This window comes from Haliotis rubra, unplaced genomic scaffold, assembly GCF_003918875.1.
Source record: "Haliotis rubra isolate DU_JTF1 unplaced genomic scaffold, ASM391887v1 Scf803, whole genome shotgun sequence".
Classification (NCBI taxonomy): domain Eukaryota; kingdom Metazoa; phylum Mollusca; class Gastropoda; order Lepetellida; family Haliotidae; genus Haliotis; species Haliotis rubra.
The window spans coordinates 272,349-294,586 of NW_025767528.1; the positions used below are offsets into that span (position 1 = coordinate 272,349).

At 39.2% G+C, this 22,238-nt stretch overlaps 2 protein-coding genes across 4 annotated transcripts in view; both read left to right on the forward strand.

The window, feature by feature from the left end:
* Positions 1 to 22,079, forward strand: LOC124261675. 3 transcript variants are annotated; one of them, XM_046696024.1, is made up of 2 exons: positions 1 to 455; positions 20,982 to 22,079. In XM_046696024.1, exon 2 carries the CDS (start codon positions 21,017 to 21,019, stop codon positions 21,671 to 21,673), a length of 657 nt encoding a protein of 218 aa, XP_046551980.1. In that variant the 5' UTR covers positions 1 to 455; positions 20,982 to 21,016; the 3' UTR covers positions 21,674 to 22,079. The 3 variants fall into 3 exon arrangements, with proteins under 3 accessions (XP_046551980.1, XP_046551981.1, XP_046551982.1); XM_046696025.1 differs by lacking the exon at positions 1 to 455 and adding an exon at positions 7,230 to 7,400; XM_046696026.1 differs by lacking the exon at positions 1 to 455 and adding an exon at positions 13,329 to 13,406.
* The window catches only part of LOC124261674 (unconventional myosin-Va-like), a 164,673-nt gene that overhangs the window by 117,602 nt on the left and 24,833 nt on the right, over positions 1 to 22,238 (forward strand).

The window sequence follows — 22,238 nt, forward strand, 5'->3', positions numbered from 1 at the left end:
ATGCGTGTACATATACATGATGTTATGCATGAGTGGTTTCGCCAGGTAGCTCTGAGGTATACAACCCGCGAAAGGATTACTTGACAACTGAGTTAGTCTTGTAATGGAGAACGTGCTTCACCGACTGCGACACGAGCAGCAAGTTGTGTAAAATCTGAATGTCAGTGGATCAAAATTCCGTGTCTGTTGGCTCCTCAACAACTGGTGGAAACTGTATGTTGGCGGGACTTTGATTTTCAAATTTGAGTTTCCTGTTTCTGTGTGAATTTGCTGTCATATTTGAAGTTGTGGATCTGTACTCTTGAGTTGTACATACAGATGAAGACATGACATGGATGGATATTGCACAGTGAATAACTTCGTCAGATATGTGTTGAGTTTATGACAAGTTGCTCGCATCGATTTCCTTTTGGACCTATTTGATAGATAAAAGCTTCACAGATGGACAACTGACGGTAGGTTTTATGTTTATATGGCAATGGGTCATCGAGTGGATCGAGCTGTAGGATAGCAAACTACATCAAGCATTCACTTGTCATGCTAGTTAGATGTCATGGGTGCAATGTGTGAAGCCCATTTCTGTTGTCCCCTGCATGATATTGCTGGAATATTGCTAAAAGCAATGGAAAACATGATCCAGACTTTGCGTCTGGTCCTCTTTCAGTCTACCAAGAGACTTGATCCAAATATTGTGTCTGTCTCCTGCCAGTTTACAACAGCCATGGTCAATATTTTTGAATGCAGACTTTAACAATTTATTATCTAGTTCAACAGATATGTAAACCCATTTCCGGAATTCCTGAGCTGGTGACATGTTCATACTAGGGTCAAAGGTCAAGAGTTAGGTAACTTCCTTGATGGGAGAAGTGGGGGGTGGGGGCTGTCTTGACCCCGGAACACAAGTGACTGCGCCACACAGGGGGTCTGGGAGATAGCTGGTGTCAAGTTGCAAACATCTTGTCCATATCAGTTAGGCTTCATTTGAAGTGATTATATGAGTATTACAATCTTGAATCTGGTTGCAGACATCTTGAAGATTTTGGTCATGATGGACTTATCTCGTGTGTTTGACACAAGCATTTAGTCATAAAGATCTTAAAGGTATTGGTAGACTCTAACATATAAGCTCTGAAACGAACATATTTTACAGAAAATACCTTCTTAAATTATAATCATAAAATATGAAATGAAAAGAGCCCAGAGACTTTCTTCATTTCCTGAAACTGTGGTAATGTAGACTTGCCACATTTTCTAGACTTGCATGGGCTCTCTTGGATATGTTTGTTTCAGGGTCTGTATGACAGACTAAGGTTTTAGCTGACAGTTAACAAATCTGGGTAAAGTATGCTTGTAATTTCTTGTAAACTTATCAAAAATCTTATCATACTGGTCCTTGACAGATGTTTGGTTAATAATACATTTATTTTCTTGTAACGGTCTTTAAGATATTAGTGTGGCAGGTTGGATAAGGAGGGATAACAGTGGAATAAAAACTTTTATCTGGTTGTAAATATTTTGACATCTTTGCCCACGTTCCGTAAATACTGCCTACTTTCGTTGCAAATATCTTAAAGATATTTTGTGATGCTGGTTTTCATTGCACCTGGGTTTATGATACTGAGTGTATTTTATTGCCAACATGAAGATGATGTTTGTTTTTAATGTACCCGGATGTGTTGTTTTTTTACATTTTGGTAAAACATGAAGATAATGGCTCTGTTGTTTTGGAACATGCCTGGTATATAATATTTGTATTTTGTTGCAAACATGCGAGTCATACTGGTTTTGATTGTACCTGGGCATATAATACTTGTATTTTGTTCATAAGAAGATTTGTTGCACTTAGGGAATTGAATAGACAACGCTTAGTCCCTGGATATATATAAGTTTGAAAGTAACAAATAAACCGCTTTAAATTGAAAAGGAGGCAATCTTTTTCTCCTTGCAAAAGAATGTTGATGCACTAAATCTGTACTTTAACGGGGTTTGTGTCAAAACAGTTAATAATCATAAACATTTGGGATTAACATTTTCAAAAGATTGTAAATGGTCTGACCATACTGATAATATTGTAAAAATAACTTCAAAAATGATATCCCTCCTACGTAAACTCAAATTTTTATTACCACGCTCTGTATTGAATAGAATTTACGTAATGTTCATAAGACCCCATTTTGAATATGCGTGTGAAGTATGGGATGGATGTGCTAAATATCAAGGAAATAAATTAGAACAACTGCAATTAGAAGCAGCAAGAATTGTAACAGGTTTACCTAAATATACTCATCATGAACGTCTGTATTATGAAACTGGTTGGGAATCTTTAGCAGAACGTAGGAGAAAGCGTAAACTTCGCCTTTTTTACAAAATACAGAATAATATGGCACCATCGTACCTTTATTGATCTTGTTCCTGGGGACGTAGCATCTAAATGTAGCTATAATCTTCGCAACTCTGATGATATCTCACTTCCTTTCAGCGATTAAAATTTTCCTATGATTCTTATTTTTCATCCACAATTAGAATGTGGAATGAACTTCCAGTTGAAGTGAGAAAAAGCGAGTCATTGAATTCTTTTATATCGAATATTGTTATAAAACATAAAACTGCTCCTCAATACTTTGATTCTGGACCGAGAATCACTAACATCATCCTTACAAAACTACGTTACATGTGTAGTCAGTTGAATTATGATCTATTCCGTGCTGGTTTAAGAGATAACCCAAGTTGTTCTTTTGGAAATGTTTGTGAAAATTCTTATCATTACTTATTTGACTGTCAGTTATATACAGTACAGAGAACTATCATGATGACTAATTTACGCAGTATTACAAATGTGGATATAACCTATGAGTTACTGTTACATGGCAATGCAGATCTGACTGTTCACATAAATCAAAACATATTTAAAATTGTTCAAACATATATTTGTCATTCAAAACGATTTTCTTAATTGTTGCAATTGTTCCTCTTTTCCCCATATTTCTGCTCTGTTCTTCTCTGTCCATCTTGTAGAATGAATGTAAATAATACTATGTAAATACTACGGAGAGGGTGTTCTAAGTTGTATAACTTGTACCCAATCCTTTTCTCATGAATAAAATATGTTTAAAACAAACAATTGAAAAGGAGCCCCAGTGAGTTAGGAGATTGGGAAATCTAGACTTGCTTCATTTAGGGCTTGAGGATGGCAGGGAAGCGATGCAGTAGGGAAAATAATCAGGCCTACCAAAGAAAACTTTCCCACTATGCAGAAAAACGCAGAAAAGCCCACATTAATCGTGGAAATAGCAACACAAACATAATACCTCGCTACTGAAACAGTAAAAACGGCAACGAAAAACTATGAAACTGCAACATTTTTATATCAGCGAACTTTGACCTCTACTGCGCATGCGCATTACGATCCGGGCGTCATTCCGATTTCCGAGCCACCGTGAATCGCCTCGGGTAGAAAAAGCATTAAATATGTCGAAATAATTGCTGTCAATCGTTTCATACGAATCGAAAGTAAACTAAACAAGTGTGCACACAAATATCATGTTGATAAATGCCAAATAACACAACAGAAATACTTAGAAAGGAATGTAACTTTTGTCCAAGCTGGAAAATGTCAACATGCGGTCGAGACTTCCTCTTCCATGTGCGCATGCGCAAAATCGAAGTTGCGGGCTCCTCGTTTTATGATGCAGTGTTAGCGATTTAAAGTTGCCGTTTTTACTGTTTCGGTAGCAAGGTATTATGTTTATGTTGCTATTTCCACGATTAATGTGGGCTTTTCTGCGTTTTTCTGTACAGTGGGAACATTTTCTTTGGTAGGCCTGATAATGTGGTTCAAGGACTGTGAGACAGACTAGGAATTGAACTGACCAAGGGTAAATGAAGCTGTAGTCTTATTGCAAACATCTGGTATTCATCAACAAGGCTACATTCCTGACTGACCTGGTGACTGTGGTGACCATGTTGAAAGGGCAGACCACATAGGGGTGGGGATAACAGATGGTGTCAGGTTACAGACATCTTGAAGACATTATCCAGGTTTAATTGTCACTGACCTCCTCCCACTGGACTGCTGTGGCCATGTTGACCCACAGAGGTGTGAAGAAGAGTGAGTGAGTGAGTTGGGTTTTTTCTGCTTTTAGCAATATTCCAGCAATATCAAATCAGTCTGATAAGACTGTCCAGATTTGTCTCCAGTCTTCTTTCAGTCTTGAAACAGACTTGATCCTGATTTTGTGTCCCATCTTCTGCCAGTCTTGCAACAATCTTGATCCAGTCTTGCAACAATCTTGATCCAGTCTTGCAACAATCTTGATCCAATCTTGCAACAATCTTGATCCTGATTTTGTGCCTGTTTTTCTGCCAGTCTTGCTACAGCCTGTCATTACTGACATTTCCTGAGAAATTTTCATTAAGTTGTCATGAATACATGGCTGTCCTATCTGTGTCACAAATATAACACCATATAACAGGCTTACTCCAAAATATATCCAGGATTCTGTTGCATCAATTTGAAAACATCTGTTGTCAAGAATAGCTGAATCAAGACTAGACTGATAGACATCACCAGACAGGTGTTGAGCCAGCTCATCCAATCTCCTGTCAGTGTGGGGCGGAGGGGTAGCCCAGCGGTTAAAGTGTTCATTCTTCATGCTGAAGACCCGGCTTCGATTCCCCAGATGGGTACAAGAATATTGCTAAAAGCGGTGTAAAACCAAACTCACTCCTGTCAGTGTGGTGCTGAGATTGGTGGTCCACAGCATTTGTTTCAACAACCATCACTTCACACAGGGTAAGATCAGAGCTGTGTAGTGTCAGATATAGACTAAGGCTTAGTCTCTGAATATATGATTTTGATAGTAACAAACAAGCCCATTTATATTGAAAACGAGCCCTAGAGAGACCAGAGATTCAGAACCTGAGGAAATCTAGACTTGCTTTATTTAGGGCTTTAGCACTGCAGAGAGGGCTTGGCAGTAGGGAAATTAATGTGGTTCAGGGACTGTGAGACAGACTATGTCAGATACTGCCATCACAGTGATGTTTTGGAAGATCTCAAAACATCCAGACTCTACTTTAGACACTGACAATCTCTGACCTCCAGTCTTCGTAAACACTGATACCGTCTCTACTGACAATCTCTGACCACCGATACACCAACCATGCTTGTAAGAGGGATTGCGTGGTCAGGCTTGCTGACTTGGTTGACACGTCATTGGTTCCCAATCGTGCAGGTCGATGCTCATGATGTTGATCACTGGGTTGTCTGGTCCAGAACTGATTATTTACAGACTGCCGCCATATAGCTGGAGTATTGCTGAGTGCGGCGTAAAACTAAACTCACTCACTCACTCACTCACTCACTCATGCCTAACAGGGGCGGTGGGTAGCCTTGTGGTTATAGTGTTTGCTTGTCACGCCGAAGACTTGAGTTCGAATCCCCACATGGGTACAATGTGTGAAGCCCATTTCTGATGTCCCCTGCCGCGATATTGCTGGAATATTACTAAAAGTGGCATAAAACCATACTCACTCACTCGGTCATGCCTAACAGGTGGATGATTTCTTAATCTTTTTCGTTATAGCTGAAGGGTGTACTTCTGACAGGTGCACATTCAGCTCAAAATATCAACTGACAGTTAATTTTAAGTTTTTGGGTGGTCATTGTTAGAATGTGAGACAAAAGTTAAAATCCAAATCTGAACCTTGAATATTTTCAGAATGTATGTGTGAAAACTAAAGAGTGAAATGCCATATTTTTAAGAGTATTCACGAAAAATAGATCCTTGTGTCCAAAACACAGGTAAGGCAGATTTCTAAGAAATTCTTGGGTTGAAAGGAAACTTTGTAGTTTTTCCATTAAAAACCTAAATTTGGCGCTTGATTCTGATTTGTAAAGATTTGGGATATGAGTTGAGAATCATCCTGTTTATTTATGAGAGAAGATTGTGTGACAGCCAAACACCCGAGCTGTCGACATCCAGCATTACTTGCATCTTGTCCTGAAATTCATTGAAACAAAGCTTCTTAACACATCCCCATACACAGGCTAATGAATCTGGTTAAAAAACTGCAACATCGGCAAACTGACATGGGAACAATTCATGACTGAAACGAAGGTATTTTGTCAGGTATTTTGTCTGTGGTGTGCGCTGAGAGAGTGTTGTGAAGGCTGTTCATTTCTGAGGCCGACCCTCACATATCCAATCAAATGACACAAACATTATTCAGAACTGAAAGGAAGGTATTTTGCCTGAGTTGGTCTGTGGTCTGGGCTGAGGGAACATTGTTGGTCAGGTTGGAAACAGTTCACAACTGTACGAAAATGAAAGTATTTTGTCTGAGCGGCTGATTTGAGAAAACAATATTGCGAGGGCTGCATGTCCGTTAATTTCTTGGGCTGTCATTCATATGTTCAGTGATATGGAAACAGTTCACAACTTTTAGAAAATGAAGGCATTTTATCTGTGGTGTTGGCTGGAAAAGCAGTGTTGTGAAGGCTGCCTGTTCATTTCTAAGGCTGACCCACACAAAATGGAAACAATTCACAACTGAAACGAAGATATTTTGTCGGAGTGTCGGCTGAGAAAGCAGTGTTAGAAAGGGTGTGTGTAAACTCTGTCTGGTAAAATGACATGGAATAACTCAACTGAAATAGAGCTTTTTTGTCGGACTCTGTCTGTGGTTTGGGCTGAGGGAACATTGTTGGGTAGGCTGCATGTATACTTCTAAGGCCGACCCACACATGTCCATTAAAATGGAAACAAGGCTGGAAATGAGATATTTTGCTTGAGTCTGTCTGTGATGAGGGCTGAGAAAGCAGTATTCAACAGAGAGGGCTGCAATGTATACTTCTAAGGCTGACCCACACATGTCCATTCAAATGGAAACAATTCACAACTGGAATGAAGATATTTTGCTTGAGTCTGTCTGTGATGAGGGCTGACAAAGCAGTATTCAACAGAGAGGGCTGCAATGTATACTTCTAAGGCTGACCCACACATGTCCAGTTACATGGAAACAATTCTCAACTGAAATGAAGGTATTTTGTTGGAGTCTCTCTGTGGTGTGGGCTGGGAAAAGCAGCGTTGTAAAGGCTTCATGTACCCTCTAAGACCCACCCTCACGTGTGTGCATGTACACTCTAAGACCCATCCTCACGTGTCCGTTACAACCAGGAAGTAGATCGTCAAGCTGACAGACCACGGCTTTACTCCGTGTGATGGGATGCAATATTTCAGATAGTGACACATAACAGGCTGCCTCGAAGTGGTTAAGTTCCGAGACACTGGTGTGTGTTCATCAGGTTCATCTATTTTGGGTAGTGGATGTTAATTTTGGAAGCTGTGGATTTTATTTTGGATTCTCTGGATGTTCCAGGTTGCTGAAGTTCGAGAAAAGTTTGTATATGTTTTTTTGTGCTTCTGTTTTATCTCCCACCTGTTCTTCTGTCTGTATTTTAGCTACAAGTTTGAAACCAAAGTCTTGTATAATTCTGTTTGGGTCGGACGTGTCATTTGTTCAGCAAAAACATTTCACATAAAACACTAAATTCTCATAACGAGGTTATTAGTTCAGGTGAGTAGACTCAAATGTTTATGGTACAGAATGCATCATTAATCTTCTTTAATCTTTATTATTTCTTAAGCTGATGAGGGGCGGTGGGGTAGCCTGGTGGTTAAAGTGTTCGCTCGTCAAGCCGCTCGTCACGCCGAAAACCCGGGTTCGAATCCCCACATGGGCACAATGTGTGAAGCCCATTTCTGGTGTCCCCCGCCGTGATATTGCTGGAATATTGCTAAAAGCGGCGTAAAACCATACTCACTCACTCACTCACTCTTAAGCTGATGAGGTGTCATCTAAAATGAAGGTTATGTTTAGGGTTGGGAGATCAGATCAAGCCTTTGAAAAAAAAATTTTTTTAAAGAAGTTATTAAAAAAATAGACAGTGAAAGTGTCTTTTGATTTGTAAGTCTTTCAAGTCACAACAAAAGTGAAATTTAAGGCAAGATAAAGAGTAACTTTTGTGATTTGAGAGTTTTTCCCGAGGAGTTGTAAAGATTTTTTGGGTTGGACAGGTCGCCCAAAGTGTGACTAACTGTAGGACGTATGAAACATAAAAATTCAAGATGAACAGTAAAATTTAACCTTTGGGGTTAGAGAGGACATCCCAAATAGTGACAAATCTTTTTGGGGCTGGAGAAGTCGCCCAAAGTGAAACAAACTGTAGGTAGGGGTACATGTACTGTTGGGGAAGAATCATCCACATTTAAACTCATGGATGAAAGTTTGTATGAAGTAAAAAAGAAACCTCGTAGGATGAGAAGGCCACAATAGTGGCTGCAAGAGTTGTATGCTCCCCAGGGAGTTGAGATTGATAACACGATGTGCCGTTGAGACTGACATCCAATGATCGAGGGAAAAAATACCAGCGCCTTGAGCAAGCACTAGTTGCCTGGATATGTGCGCTATATATAAATATCCTATAATAATAATAATAATAATAATTGAAATAGTACCAAAAGTCAAGATAATGATTAACTTTTAGATTGGAGAGTTCATCCTGAAGAGTGCCAAAATATTTTTGGGTTGGACAGGTTGCCCAAAGTGCGACTAACTGTAAGGCGTATGAAGATGATAAATAGTGAATGTTAACAATAACAATGAACTTTGGGGTTTAGGAGGACATCCCAAAGACTGACATATCTTTTTGTACTAGAGAAGTCGCCCAAAATAGACAAACTGTAGCTAGGGGTACAAGTGGGGGAGAAGATCATCCACATTTAAACTCACGGGTGAAAGGACGTACAAAGCATAAAAATGCTGATAGTATTGTTCATTGATACAGGCCGTGCTAACATAAATCATTGAACCCAGGTTGCTATATCTACAGAAGAAATATCTCCACCTGTAATTATCGATATAATCCAGGCACTACTGCCTGCAGGTACAATCAATCAGTCATCTCGCAGGCAGTTTGTGGTCGGGGATAATGACGTTTATCTACTTAATGACAGGTTCGTTCTCGTAATGTTTACTGTGTCTGACATCATGCCGTAAGTCGAGAGCCGGTTAATGATAGTTATTACGTATGATAATTACATAATTACATATGGGAACTTGATACATTTGTGGTATAAGAATTATGTGTTTTCACTAAGTCTTGACATGGTGAACTTTACCGTGTTTCACAACTTGTAATCCCTGTGGTGATCGAGTAGTCTGTCATACAGACCCTGAAGTAAATATATCCAAGAAAGCCCAAGCAAGTCTAGAAAATGTGGCACGTCTAGATTTCCTTAGCTGAAAATGAAGAAAGTCTCAGGGCTCCTTTTCATTATATTTTTTTTACTATGAACTTTGTTTCAGTAAAATATGTTCATTTCAGAGACTAGTTGTTAGTCTAGTGATCGAGGTAAGGATCGATGTTTCAGCAACAGTTAGTCATAAGATGTGATTAGCAGGATTAGTTGCCTCGACAACTTGGTCATCTTATTACTAAGCTATGGGTAGATCCATGCTCATCATGTCAATCACTGGATGTTGTGGTCCAGGTTTAATTATTTTCAGACTGCTATCATATATGTCAAAGATATTTTTATGGATTAAACTTCTTTATAATTTCCATCACGACGTTTCGAGACCATTCCAGGTCCCTTCATCAGGTGAACTGATCAATGTACAACTTCTAAATGCCACTGAAAGACATGCTATCATATAGCTGGAATTTTATTGCATGCAACGTTCATCAAACAAACAACAAATATGACATTTGTGGTCTGATGGATAAAAGTGGCATAAAACCATACTCAATCACTGAAAGAATATTTGTATAAGTTACATACGTATATACCTTTATATCTTTGACATTAGGATCTTGAAGGTCAAAATTCAGAGGTCAAACAGGTGCAGTTGGGATGGTTGAAACAGGAAACAGTTTGATTTTTTTTTGTACCTCAGCATGTTTCACGGTCATCTTTTACAGCTAGACCATGGTGTCTTCTCGCTTAAAGAATGTATTTGTGTCCCTAAGATTGCGGACATGTTGATCGGGACATGTTGATCCCGTGAGGTGTTGTTTGTGGGTTCAGACCTTGTGTCCCTAAGATTGTGGACATGTTGATCGTGAGGTGTTGTTTGTGGGTTCAGACCTTGTGTCCCTAAGATTGCGGACATGTTGATCGTGAGGTGTTGTTTGTGGGTTCAGACCTTGTGTCCCTAAGATTGCGGACATGTTGATCGACATGTTGAGTGAGGTGTTGTTTGTGGGTTCAGACCTTGTGTCCCTAAGATTGCGGACATGTTGATCGTGAGGTGTTGTTTGTGGGTTCAGACCTTGTGTCCCTAAGATTGCGGACATGTTGATCGTGAGGTGTTGTTTGTGGGTTCAGACCTTGTGTCCCTAAGATTGCGGACATGTTGATCGTGAGGTGTTGTTTGTGGGTTCAGACCTTGTGTCCCTAAGATTGCGGACATGTTGATCGTGAGGTGTTGTTTGTGGGTTCAGACCTTGTGTCCCTAAGATTGCGGACATGTTGATCGTGAGGTGTTGTTTGTGGGTTCAGACCTTGTGTCCCTAAGACTGCGGACATGTTGATCGTGAGGTGTTTGTGGGTTCAGACCTTGTGTCCCTAAGATTGCGGACATGTTGATCTTGAGGTGTTGTTTGTGGGTTCAGACCTTGTGTCCCTAAGATTGCGGACATATTGATCATGAGGTGTTGTTTGTGGGTTCAGATCTTGACCATTTGGTTTCACTGTACACAGTGATGACCTCCGACCCTGTTTGTGAGGCCAGCATGATTTATGAGGAATTGTTTATTTCATTTAACTGCCTGACCTTCAGTCTGCACTTACCCACTTTCTGTCAACGTACAACAGGAAGAATATTATGTTGCCACAGTAATGAGTAATTTTTCAGAAGCTTCATTTGGGGATTGTAAAGAAGACGGCAGATGGGCTATGAGATGTACTTGAATCAAAACTCCCTCTTGGTCTGTCTCACAGTCCTAAAACTGAAGTATTTCCCCTTCTGCCCAACCCTTACTGGAATGTTAAAGTGCTTAATGAAGCAAGTCTAGATTTTCCAGGTCTCCTTTTTAGTTTAAAAGGAATTAATTGTTTCAATGAAAATTATAATACTTCTAATACTAAGATTCTAATATCTGAGCTCTCTCTCTCTCTCTCTCTCTCTCTCTCTCTCTCTCTCTCTCTCTCTCTCTCTCCTCTCTCTCTCTCTCTCTCTCTCTCTCTCTCTCTCTCTCTCTCTCTCTCTCTCTCTCTCTCTCTCTCTCTCTCTCTCTCTCTCTCTCTCTCTCTCTCTCTCTCTCTCTCTCTCTCTGGTTCACTCTCTCTCTCTCTCTCTGGTTCTCTCTCTCTCTCTCTCTCTCTCTCCTCTCTCTCTCTCTCTCTCTCTCTCTCTCTCTCTCTCTCTGGTTCTCTCTCTCTCTCTCGTTCTCTCTCTCTCTCTTTCTCTCTCTCTCTCTCTCTCTCTCTCTCTCTCTCTCTCACTCTCTTTCTCCTCTCTCTCTCTCTCTCTCTAGGTCTCTCTCTCTCACTCTCTCTGGTTCTCTTTCTCACTTTCGTTCTCTCTCTCTCTCTCTCTCACTCTCTCTCTCTCGTTCTCTCTCTCTCTCACTCTCTCTCTCTCTCTCTCTCTCTCTCTCTCTCTCTCTCTCTCTCTCTCTCTCTCTCTCTCTCTCTCTCTCTCTCTCTCTCTCTCTCTCTCTCTCCCTCTCCCTCTCCCTCCCCTCTCCCTCCCTCTCAAATTTCATCATGTCTGTTTTATGATTATTGTGTAATATGAACTTACGTTAAGTATGTGAACTTCAGAGCCACGACACCACTTGTTACTAACACAATATTGAAATGAGCTGTATGGGAGTACTAAGTACTATAAGAGCCTTGTCATTACTTCAATGGCCGACCTTTGATCACCACTTATGTCGCACAATGCCCCTCTAATGGACTTGAATGCCCATGGTAGTCATCACATACACTGTACAGTAAAACACCAATGTTAGCAAACACAGACCTATTTTATCAACTAAATGTGTCTCTGAGAACCCAATGTAAACCTGAAATAATTGCTGAGAAAATATGAATTTGAAGTTATCAGTGTTCGCCCTAGGCATAAAAAGTTAGGAATCATCATGACTCCCTGGTGTCATAAGAGGGAGTCATGGACATGTTTTGGGAGTCAACTTCAGTTTGGAACTTAAGTCAAGACGTCAATTGTGATTGTTTAATAACAACAAAAAATAAGGTGAGGCAGGTCAGGTATTTAATCAGCACTGAGCAGTTAACCGGCAAACATTTAGTGTTAGATGTTTAGATTATCTTTACTATGGGCCCAGTAGCATTTCATCAACAATGATGCAATCTTCTAAATTCACTGCATATTTGAGATAATTTGTGCGTCAAATACGCAGGTTTTCTGCGTCATGGCAAACACTGAGTTATGTGGAATAGTACCCATCAAATGTTGTTTTCTCCCAAACCTCTCACATGGGATCCAAATATACATGTATACTTGAGTGGGGTATTTGTGTCTGTGTAATGCAATATAGAATTTTCTGTGTCTGTGTCGCCTACATTTTTAGCGTCATGGCAGGTATTACCATGAAATAGGCCATCTAACGATGGGAATATCAGTGAGTTTAGCTTTAAGCCACTTTTAGCAATATTCCAGCAATATCACGGTGGAGGACACCAGAAATGGGTTTCACACATTGTATGTTGGGAATCGAACTTGGGTCTTCGGCGTGTCAAGCAAACACTTTAACCACTAGGCTACCCCACCGTCCCTGAGCACGTAGGTTTTACTAAATTATTTAGCATCTAAGGCCAGCATCCTTTACGGCAACCCCCGGTTAGAATTGGTTGTGAAGATAAAGGTTAGAATTGGTTCTCAGGAACCTTTGCATGTTGTAAGAGGCGACTAAAGGAATCGGTGGTCAGGCTCACATGTCGTCGTATCCGAAATGTGTAGATCAATGTTCATGCTGTTGATCACTGAATTGTCTGGTCCACACCCGACTGCCACCATATAGCCGGAAGTGTATTTGTTTTCATAATAGATTTTATTTTTTAAAACAAAACTCAAAACGCGTCCTGAAATACTTTAAAAACATATTTGAAAACCAATTTCTATTGGAAGAACACAAAATTGAGGGTTGGACTTTTCATTCAGTGAAATAGACTCTAACATTCAAGGAGCATGTGGCTACATAATGTTCTGTGAAGTGCTGGGTGTTGGCCAGAAAATGTAGTCGATAGGAAATACTGATAGTCGCTCATTTAGCCGTAACAACCTGGGGCTACTGGAAGGAATGAGACCACGTCTACTCTTATCTGTCTCTCTTGCGATCTATTGATAACATCCAATGTTTGATCTTCCAATTTCAGGTCAGTGATTTAATAATTGATCTCAGCTCTCATTCTCAACAAATGATAAATATTGCCAATATATGAGAACATAATTATTGGTAATTTTTTGGTTGTAAGGGAGATATGATCGTAAGTTTGAAGAAATATGAAACTGATCGATCATGTTGCTTTGCTTTGGAAAGAGTGTTGTTATTTCTAGAATTGTAAATTTAAATGAATTTTAACAAAAAGAACCATTCAAATAAGCTCATTTTCTATATGACATGACTTTGAATTGGTAGATATTTTGAGAATTGTTAAAATTAACAAAAAATATAACAAAACATTATATCAGAACTTCAAATTATATTTTCAATTTTTTTTGTCCTTTGGTTTATTTGTTTAGAGGTGTTGTTATTTGGAGAATTGTTAAAATTTGATAAAATTAAAATAGGTATAGTTTTAAGGTTATGTGATTCAAGTGTATTTATTTTTAGAGAACCATTGAAGGTAAAGATACTGACAATAATGTTTTCAAATTTGGATACATTTTAAGAAATATGTTTGCTAGATTAGGAGTAGTGATGATAGGAGATTTGTTAAAATTTACACAAATTATGCCAACCAATATGTTGTAAAATCATTCATCTTTTAATCACGTTTTTCCATGGTAAGGAGTTTTGCTTTATAAGAGAAGCAGATAAATTGTTTTAGATTTTACATATGAACAAAATGCGAAATTTTGCTGTGAAAATACATTCACATACATACTTTATCCTAAAACAGTTATGCAAAAAATATATGATCAAATGAGCAGTAAATTATGTTTTTCTGTTTATGACAACCAGGTTTGCTTTTTCGATTATACTAATAAATTCCTACTGTATTCATGTTTATAAATGCATAAAATGTATTATTTGTGCTGTGAAAATACTCAAATTCTTAAGCATTTTTTAAACTCATGTTATTTTTCAAAAATTTGATTGTAAATTTCAAGGAAATAGTTTCTCTTCTCATGCACAGAGCAAACATGTTTAAACAAATTCTCCAAAATTGTGTTTCAAACTTTGTTCCAATCACAATGGTTACTGTTTCCTCTGCACGGTTTCACAACAGATGTGAGTAATAGCATTGTGTTCGTGTCACGTTCACCTAGACCTAGAACGTTGCCAGTTGACAGGGAAATATTATGTGATATGTTGTAACACTATTTATATCAGCAGGCCACTGATTTATAGGGGATCTTTTTGAAAAAAGCAATGACAGGAATAGGGGTGTCACGATACACCAATCTCACGATACGATACGTATCATGATTTTAAGGCCACGATACGATACGTATCGCGATACATAATTTTCGCGCCTTTTCATAGCATTACCTTACCGGCAACGTATGCGCTCGCTGATTGGTCCATCAAAATAGTCTAGCCAATCACAAAAGCTGTTAGTTTCCAACCTATTTTTTAAGTAAAGCTAGCTACATCTATTTATCGGAGCGATCTCGTATAATTTTACTATCAAGACTTTGAAGGAGATGGATATAGCATAAAAAATTGAATTGATAAAGTTTTGAAATAGGAATCGATACACGCAAGCATGTATCGCGTATCGTATCGTCAGTAAATATGTATCGATGCATCGATACATTCGCGTATCGCGACACCCCTAGACAGGAACCTTTTGTAAAAAATGATAAGGAATGGATATAGAGAGATACAATGTAGACTCTTTGAAAAATGTATCGATAGCTTATTGTATTATTGTAATTGTAAGATCATAAAGTATAGGATACACTATTTCCCCAGCAACTAGTGCTGATCCTGTAAGATAGCCAATTGGATCATCGCGTGATTACATTGAGTGATCTCATTTATGACATGTAATTATATCCCAACAGTGTGGATCATTGTTCTCAATCACTGGATCGCATCATACCAAAAGACGTTAAAATATGGTACTTGTTGGTCCCTTGTTGGTACTTGTTGGCATTAATGGGTACAACAAGGACTGGTCGGCACAGAGTCAGTATAATGTGTCTGAGTGGGTATTCATGCTTCACGGCGGCATGGTATCTCAGTGGGCTAGCACTATAAAACTAGCTTAAGTTTGGGCTAGTACAAGCAGCCGCACATACACATACACACGCATGCACGTCGTCATATGAGTGAAATATTCTCAAGCACGACGTTAAACCCAATTTCACCTCACCTCACCTCGATTGTCTGATCCAGATTCGATCATATTCGATTCCTCCTGTTGTGTACAAAAAAAACAAAAACAAAACAGTCCAAACAACAAGCCTGACTGTAATAAGTGTCATATCAGCTGCTGAAATACTGTTCAAAGCGGCATTAAACAATACTCGCTGCTCGATCACTCACTCACTCACACACTCTCACTCACTCACTCACACACTCACTTACTCACTCACTCCCTGTGAAGGTCCGTGTTAGAATATTGATCTTCAGTAACCCATGCTTGTCGTAAGAGGCGACTAATGGGATCAGGTGGTCAGGCTCGCTGACATGGTTGACACATGTCATCGGTTCCCAATTGTGCAAATCGATACTCATGTTGTTGATCACTGGATTGTCTGGTTCAGACTCGATTATTTACAGACTGCCGCCATATAGCTGGAATATTGCTGAGTGCGGTGTAAAACTAAACTCACTCACTCATGCTTAACAGAGGCGGTGGGGAAGCCTAGTGGTTATAGTGTTAGCTCGTCACGCCGAAGACTTGAGTTCGAATCCTCACATTGGTACAATGTGTGAATCCCATTTCTGGTGTCCCCTGACGGGATATCGCTGAGTGCGGCATAAAACTAAACTCACTCACTCACACATTATAGTAGAATAGAATGTAGATCACTGTTCTTGAGATAGAATGCAACATACAACTACATTCATTTGCTCACTCTAAACATAACCTATAGAAAACTTTCATACATACACGAGCCGCTAAATATAACCTGTCTCACAACACCATCCTAATAATGTAACCTCCCAGATCTAAATAAACACTAGGAAAACTCGACTCTATATATTAATATTGATTCAGTCCATAACACTCAATAGCCGTCCTCACAGTCCAGTGAGTCAATACAAAGCCACGTGACGCGTGAGCAATGCTCCCGATGTGACGGAGACAACACCCTATATTAACTGAACTGTTGTATATAAGTGCAGTCTCCTTTAGGATGCTTTATGCTCTGTAGATGTTGACTCATCTTTCATCATCGCGAATGTAGCATATTCGGTCGAATAGTTTTAGTTTTCAGCACTCTTATGTGATGTTCGCATCGCATGTTGGTTAATTGCAGTGGCAATGTTACTTAAACGTGATATTTGACCGCGATTTTATTGATTTTTTAACATCAATATTATCAATTTCTTGTTTCGGATGCACAGAGCGAAGTTTCAGTGTAGGCTTTTACACAGTTTTTAAGCTATAAGCTTTGTACTTTTGACTCAACTGCCTATCAAACCATCAGTTTTATTGTCTAACATGCTGTAAAACAAAGTATATTTCTCGCCGCAGATAGCTGCAAAATTGGTGATTAAGCAATATTCAGTCTCTCTTTCACTCACTCACTCTGTCACTCACACTCACTCTCAATCACTCACTAATACAGTGCTCATTATTCCACCGATTTGACAGTGGTCTGTAAATAGTTCAGTAATACTCACTCACTCACTCACTGACTTTGTCACTCACACTCACTCACTCACCCATACATGCATACAGCAATATTCCACCGATTTGACAGTGGTCTGTAAATAGTCGAGTCTGGACCAGACAAACCTGTGACTGACATCATGAGCATCAATCATATCGAGGTACCGTCATGTAATCAACTTTAAGCCACAGAACCAAATCACCTTCTTATAGTAACGGGGTGTTGGGGTAGCACAGTGGTTGAAGCATTCGCTCATGACGCCGAAGACCTGGGTTTGATTACAATGTGAGTACAATGTGTGAAGCCCATTTCTGGTGTCCCCCCGCCATGATGTTGTTGGAATATTCCTAATACGGACATAAAACCATACTCAGTCACTCTTGTAGTAGTTTGTTATGTATGATATACATGCAATATGAATCAGAGCTGACATGGCAGCGGTGATGGTTGTGATTTATGGTAATAAATGTGGCATATTCATGATGCTGTGATACTTTGTATACAATACAATGTACATCATGAAACATGAAATCAGAAATCTGATTGTTTACCTAACAACTAATATCTATGAAAATTAGGACTTCACAAAAATACCAGTACACAGGTATATAACAATATGCTTTTCAAATGATTCACATTACAATATTTTTTCTGTGTCCTGGTAAAAAATGTGACAATTCTTTTGTTTTTATTGTATTTGTTTACTAAATTCTACATAGACATTCATTCGCAGGTTACATTTCCCTCAAAATTTGATTGACTTTATGGGAGAAATGCCGAAATGATTTTTCACTTGAAAACAAAATGGCAGCTACAATTACAAAAGTTTTTTGGTTTTATTGTATTTGTTAACCAAATATATCCACAGACAATCAGTCACAGATAATATTCCCTCACAATTTGATTGACAAACTGGAAGAAACGTAGAAGTGATTTTTGACTCGTGTTCCCCCAAGATCAAAATGGCGGTTACAATTACAACATTACGGAAACATAATGCTTGTTGAGAATGTGGTCTGGTTAATATTATTGTTCCTCGGGATGCAGCATATAGTTTCTCTGCATCCATGTAAATTTGTGTGAACTGACACATATTTCAGCATCATATAAAACCTGATTTATGTACATTTATGGCGTAATTAATCAAATTACATGCCCAGAATATGATTTGTGGAATATTAACAATAGTAATGATATGAATGTGTTGTTTGGTCTAGTGTGGTCTGTTGCCCTGACAAGCATTATGTGTGTAGATAGGCAGATATTGAGTGTTCAGTGTATTGAAGGCAGGGTGATGGAGTGTTCTGGCGTTCTGGTGATGGGATGCTGCATGCTAGGGATGGGATACTGAGTCTATAATCAATTGCAGAACATTGTTTATTGCTGAGGTCAGCATTAATATGGATTTAATAGCCAAAATGTCCATTGTTGTTGGAGTAGTTTAGTCAAGAAAGCTTGGGAGCAGAATGTTGGGAGGAAGTATTTTCATTGCCATTCTTGGTGCCGTTGGGGCAGTAAGGTGGCCTCGTGGTTAATGCGTCACTTGTCACACCAAAAACCTGGGTTCAATTCCCCACTTGGGTGCAATGTGTGAAGCCCATTTCTGGCATCCCCAGCCGTGATGTTGCTGGAATATTGCTAAACAGAGAAAAGTACTCAACTCATTCACTCTTGGTGCTGTCAGATACCATGAGAATCTGTTGATTGTTGGCATTGATCTGTTGAATGTTGGCATCGATCTATTGAATGTTGGCATCGATCTGTTGGCTGTTGGAGTCGATCTGTTGATTGTTGGAGTCGATCTGTTGATTGTTAGCATCAATCTGTTGATTGTTCTAGTGATTGTTGGCATCAATCTGTTGATTGTTGGCATCAATCTGTTGATTGTTAGCATTAATCTGTTGATTGTTCTAGTGATTGTTGGCATTGATCTGTTGGTTGTTCTAGTGATTGTTGGCATCAATCTGTTGATTGTTGGAATCGATCTGTTGGTTGTTCTAGTGATTGTTGGCATCAATCTGTTGATTGTTGGAATCGATCTGTTGGTTGTTCTAGTGATTGTTGGCATCAATCTGTTGATTGTTAGCATTAATCTGTTGATTGTTGGCATCGTTGGCATCAATCTGTTGATTGTTGGCATCAATCTGTTGATTGTTGGCATCAATCTGTTGATTGTTGGCATCAATCTGTTGATTGTTGGCATCAATCTGTTGATTGTTGGCATCAGTCTGTTGATTGTTGGCATCAGTCTGTTGGTTGTTAACATTGATCTGTTGATTGTTGGCATCAATCTGTTGATTGTTGGCATCAATCTGTTGATTGTTAGCATCAATCTGTTGATTGTTGGCATCAGTCTGTTGATTGTTGGCATCAATCTGTTGATTGTTGGCATCAGTCTGTTGATTGTTAGCATCAATCTGTTGATTGTTGGCATCAGTCTGTTGATTGTTGGCATCAGTCTGTTGATTGTTAGCATCAATCTGTTGGTTGATAACATTGATCTGTTGATTGTTGGCATCAATCTGTTGATTGTTGTCTGTTGATTGTTGGCAGTCTGTTGATTGTTGGCATCAATCTGTTGATTGTTGGCATCAATCTGTTGATTGTTAGCATCAATCTGTTGATTGTTTGGCATCAGTCTGTTGTTAGCATCAATCTGTTGATTGTTGGCATCGTTAGCATCAATCTGTTGGCATCAATCTGTTGATTGTTGGCATCAATCTGTTGATTGTTGGCATCAATCTGTTGATTGTTGGCATGGCATCGATTGTTGGATTGTTGATTATTAGCATCAATCTGTTGATTGTTATCATCTGTTGATTGTTAGCATCAGTCTGTTGGTTGTTAACATTGATCTGTTGATTGTTGGCATCAGTCTGTTGATTGTTAGCATCAATCTGTTGATTGTTGGCATCAGTCTGTTGATTGTTAGCATCAATCTGTTGATTGTTCTATTGATTGTTGGCATCAGTCTGTTGATCTGTTGGCATCAGTCTGTTGATTGGCATCAATCTGTTGATTGTTGGCATCAATCTGTTGATTGTTGGCATCAATCTGTTGATTGTTGGCATCAATCTGTTGATTGTTGGCATCAATCTGTTGATTGTTGGCATCAGTCTGTTGATTGTTAGCATCAATCTGTTGATTGTTGGCATCAATCTGTTGATTGTTAGCATCAGTCTGTTGGTTGTTAGCATTGATCTGTTGATTGTTGGCATCAGTCTGTTGATTGTTAGCATCAATCTGTTGATTGTTCTATTGATTGTTGGCATCGTTGGCATCAGTCTGTTGGTTGTTGGCATCAATCTGTTGGTTGTTGTCATCAATCTGTTGATTGTTGGCATCGATCTGTTGATTGTTGGCATCGATTTGTTGATTGTTAATGTCAACAGATTCAAGCCATTTTTCCAGCTTTAACGATGTTATGGCTGAAATGTAATTTGTCTAAATTTGTCGTTTTGACTTGAGTTGCAGTTACTTTTTGTTTGTGCTTTTTAAAGTGGCAAATGATCTGGTGTCTCAGATTTAATGGCAATGAGAACATTGTGGCATTATCATGATGACTTTATGTCTCTTCTGGTCTAGTTCTCTGATCATGAAAAAAAGATTTTTTTAGTTGAAGGTGTATGAGGATAAGAAATTACATTTTAAAAAACACTAATTTTTCATATAATGTATAATTGCACTTTAAGATACCGGTACTTTGTGTTATGATCCATATGGTGATGAGAGAAAGAATTCTGAAGAAAATTATTTTATTTAATTATAGAATTGCTCAGCTAATTCTATTTTCCCGTCTCAGTATTGTAGGTAGATCTAATACAGAAGCAATTTAATATTAGTGTTAAATAATTATTAGAGTGCAATTACTGGTTCGCCCTCTCTGAGGGTTTTGGTCTGAGTAGAAATGAAATATCGTTTTGGTGTTGTTCCAGGGTTCTGCTTGCTGTGGGCAGATCAATAAGCCTGAATGACGGACCCAAGCCAGGAGTCAGACTTGATGCCTCCCAGGAACCCCTCTGCTGCATCGGCATCCATCAATACAGATGGGGAGAGTGACAGGAACCATTCATCGGCGCTGACCTCACCTCCCTACCAATCCACAATGGACCCTTCCACAATGGAAAATGTAAAGGATCACAATGAAAACAAGGAGGGCTTGTCTTATGAGACAAAACAGGAGTTGACCTCAACCCATGATGGATCAATGGATTCTTCCATTTTGCAAGATGGAAATGGCCATTTTGAAAAAAAGGGCTTGACCTTCAATGAGTTGGAGCATGATGGTCTGGAGTTGGCTTCAACCCTTGATGGGACACTGGATTCTTCCATTGTGCAAGATGGAAGAGACCATTATGAGAATAAGGGGGTCCAGGAGTTGTCTCGAGGGAACAAGGAGTACCTGATGCTGGTTCATACGGAGAATGGAGATGACCAAGAAGATGTGTTGGATGTTGACGGCAAGTTTCATGATTCGTTGGATATAGAAGGCCGTGAGTTTGGATATCGGACAAGTGGACCTGTAAGTGATTTAAAGAACAGGGAATCCAGTTCGGATGAGCCTGGAAAAGATGCCAAAATAACAGCTGATAACCAAAAAACAAAAGATGTGAAAGAGCGACGATGATGTGTTTGCGTCTGTAGATAATAAAGTTGATGTTAAAAACGATGTTAAAAATGATGTTAACAGTGACGTTGGAAATGATGTAAATAATGGTGTCAAGGTGAATGATAGGAGAACAGGTGTTGCCTATTCCCCAGAACAAATCAGAAACGTTCATTTAGAAACTACGCAATCAGGCTCTTCCCAGGATGCTTTGGAACAAAGGGAGGTAATTCAGGTTGCTAGAACTGAATCTGTTTCAAGCTACCAGTCAAACTCTACAGACAATCTACGGAATCTCGGGTATCGAGATAGCGTCAGCTCGGAATTTACTTCCCCAGATACTTTGGAATATGATCCTCGGAACTATCACAAAGTGAGTCCGCTCCGGAATGGAATCTCCTCCGTCAGCGAGGAAGAGCATCTCCACAATCATATGCATTCGGAACATATGAAAGTTGGGCGTAGAAAAACTTGGGGTAGTTTAGAATTCCGAGGACTGTTCAGCAGCAAGAAACGCCAAAGTTCAGTGCAAAGGCGATCAAGCTTTGCATCCCAACCAATCAAAAAGAGTGTGTCGGAGGTTGAT

Coding starts and splice junctions, on each gene's coding strand:
- LOC124261675 (XM_046696024.1), top strand. CDS start 21,017: ATGACGGACCCAAGCCAGGAGTCAGACTTGATGCCTCCCAGGAACCCC.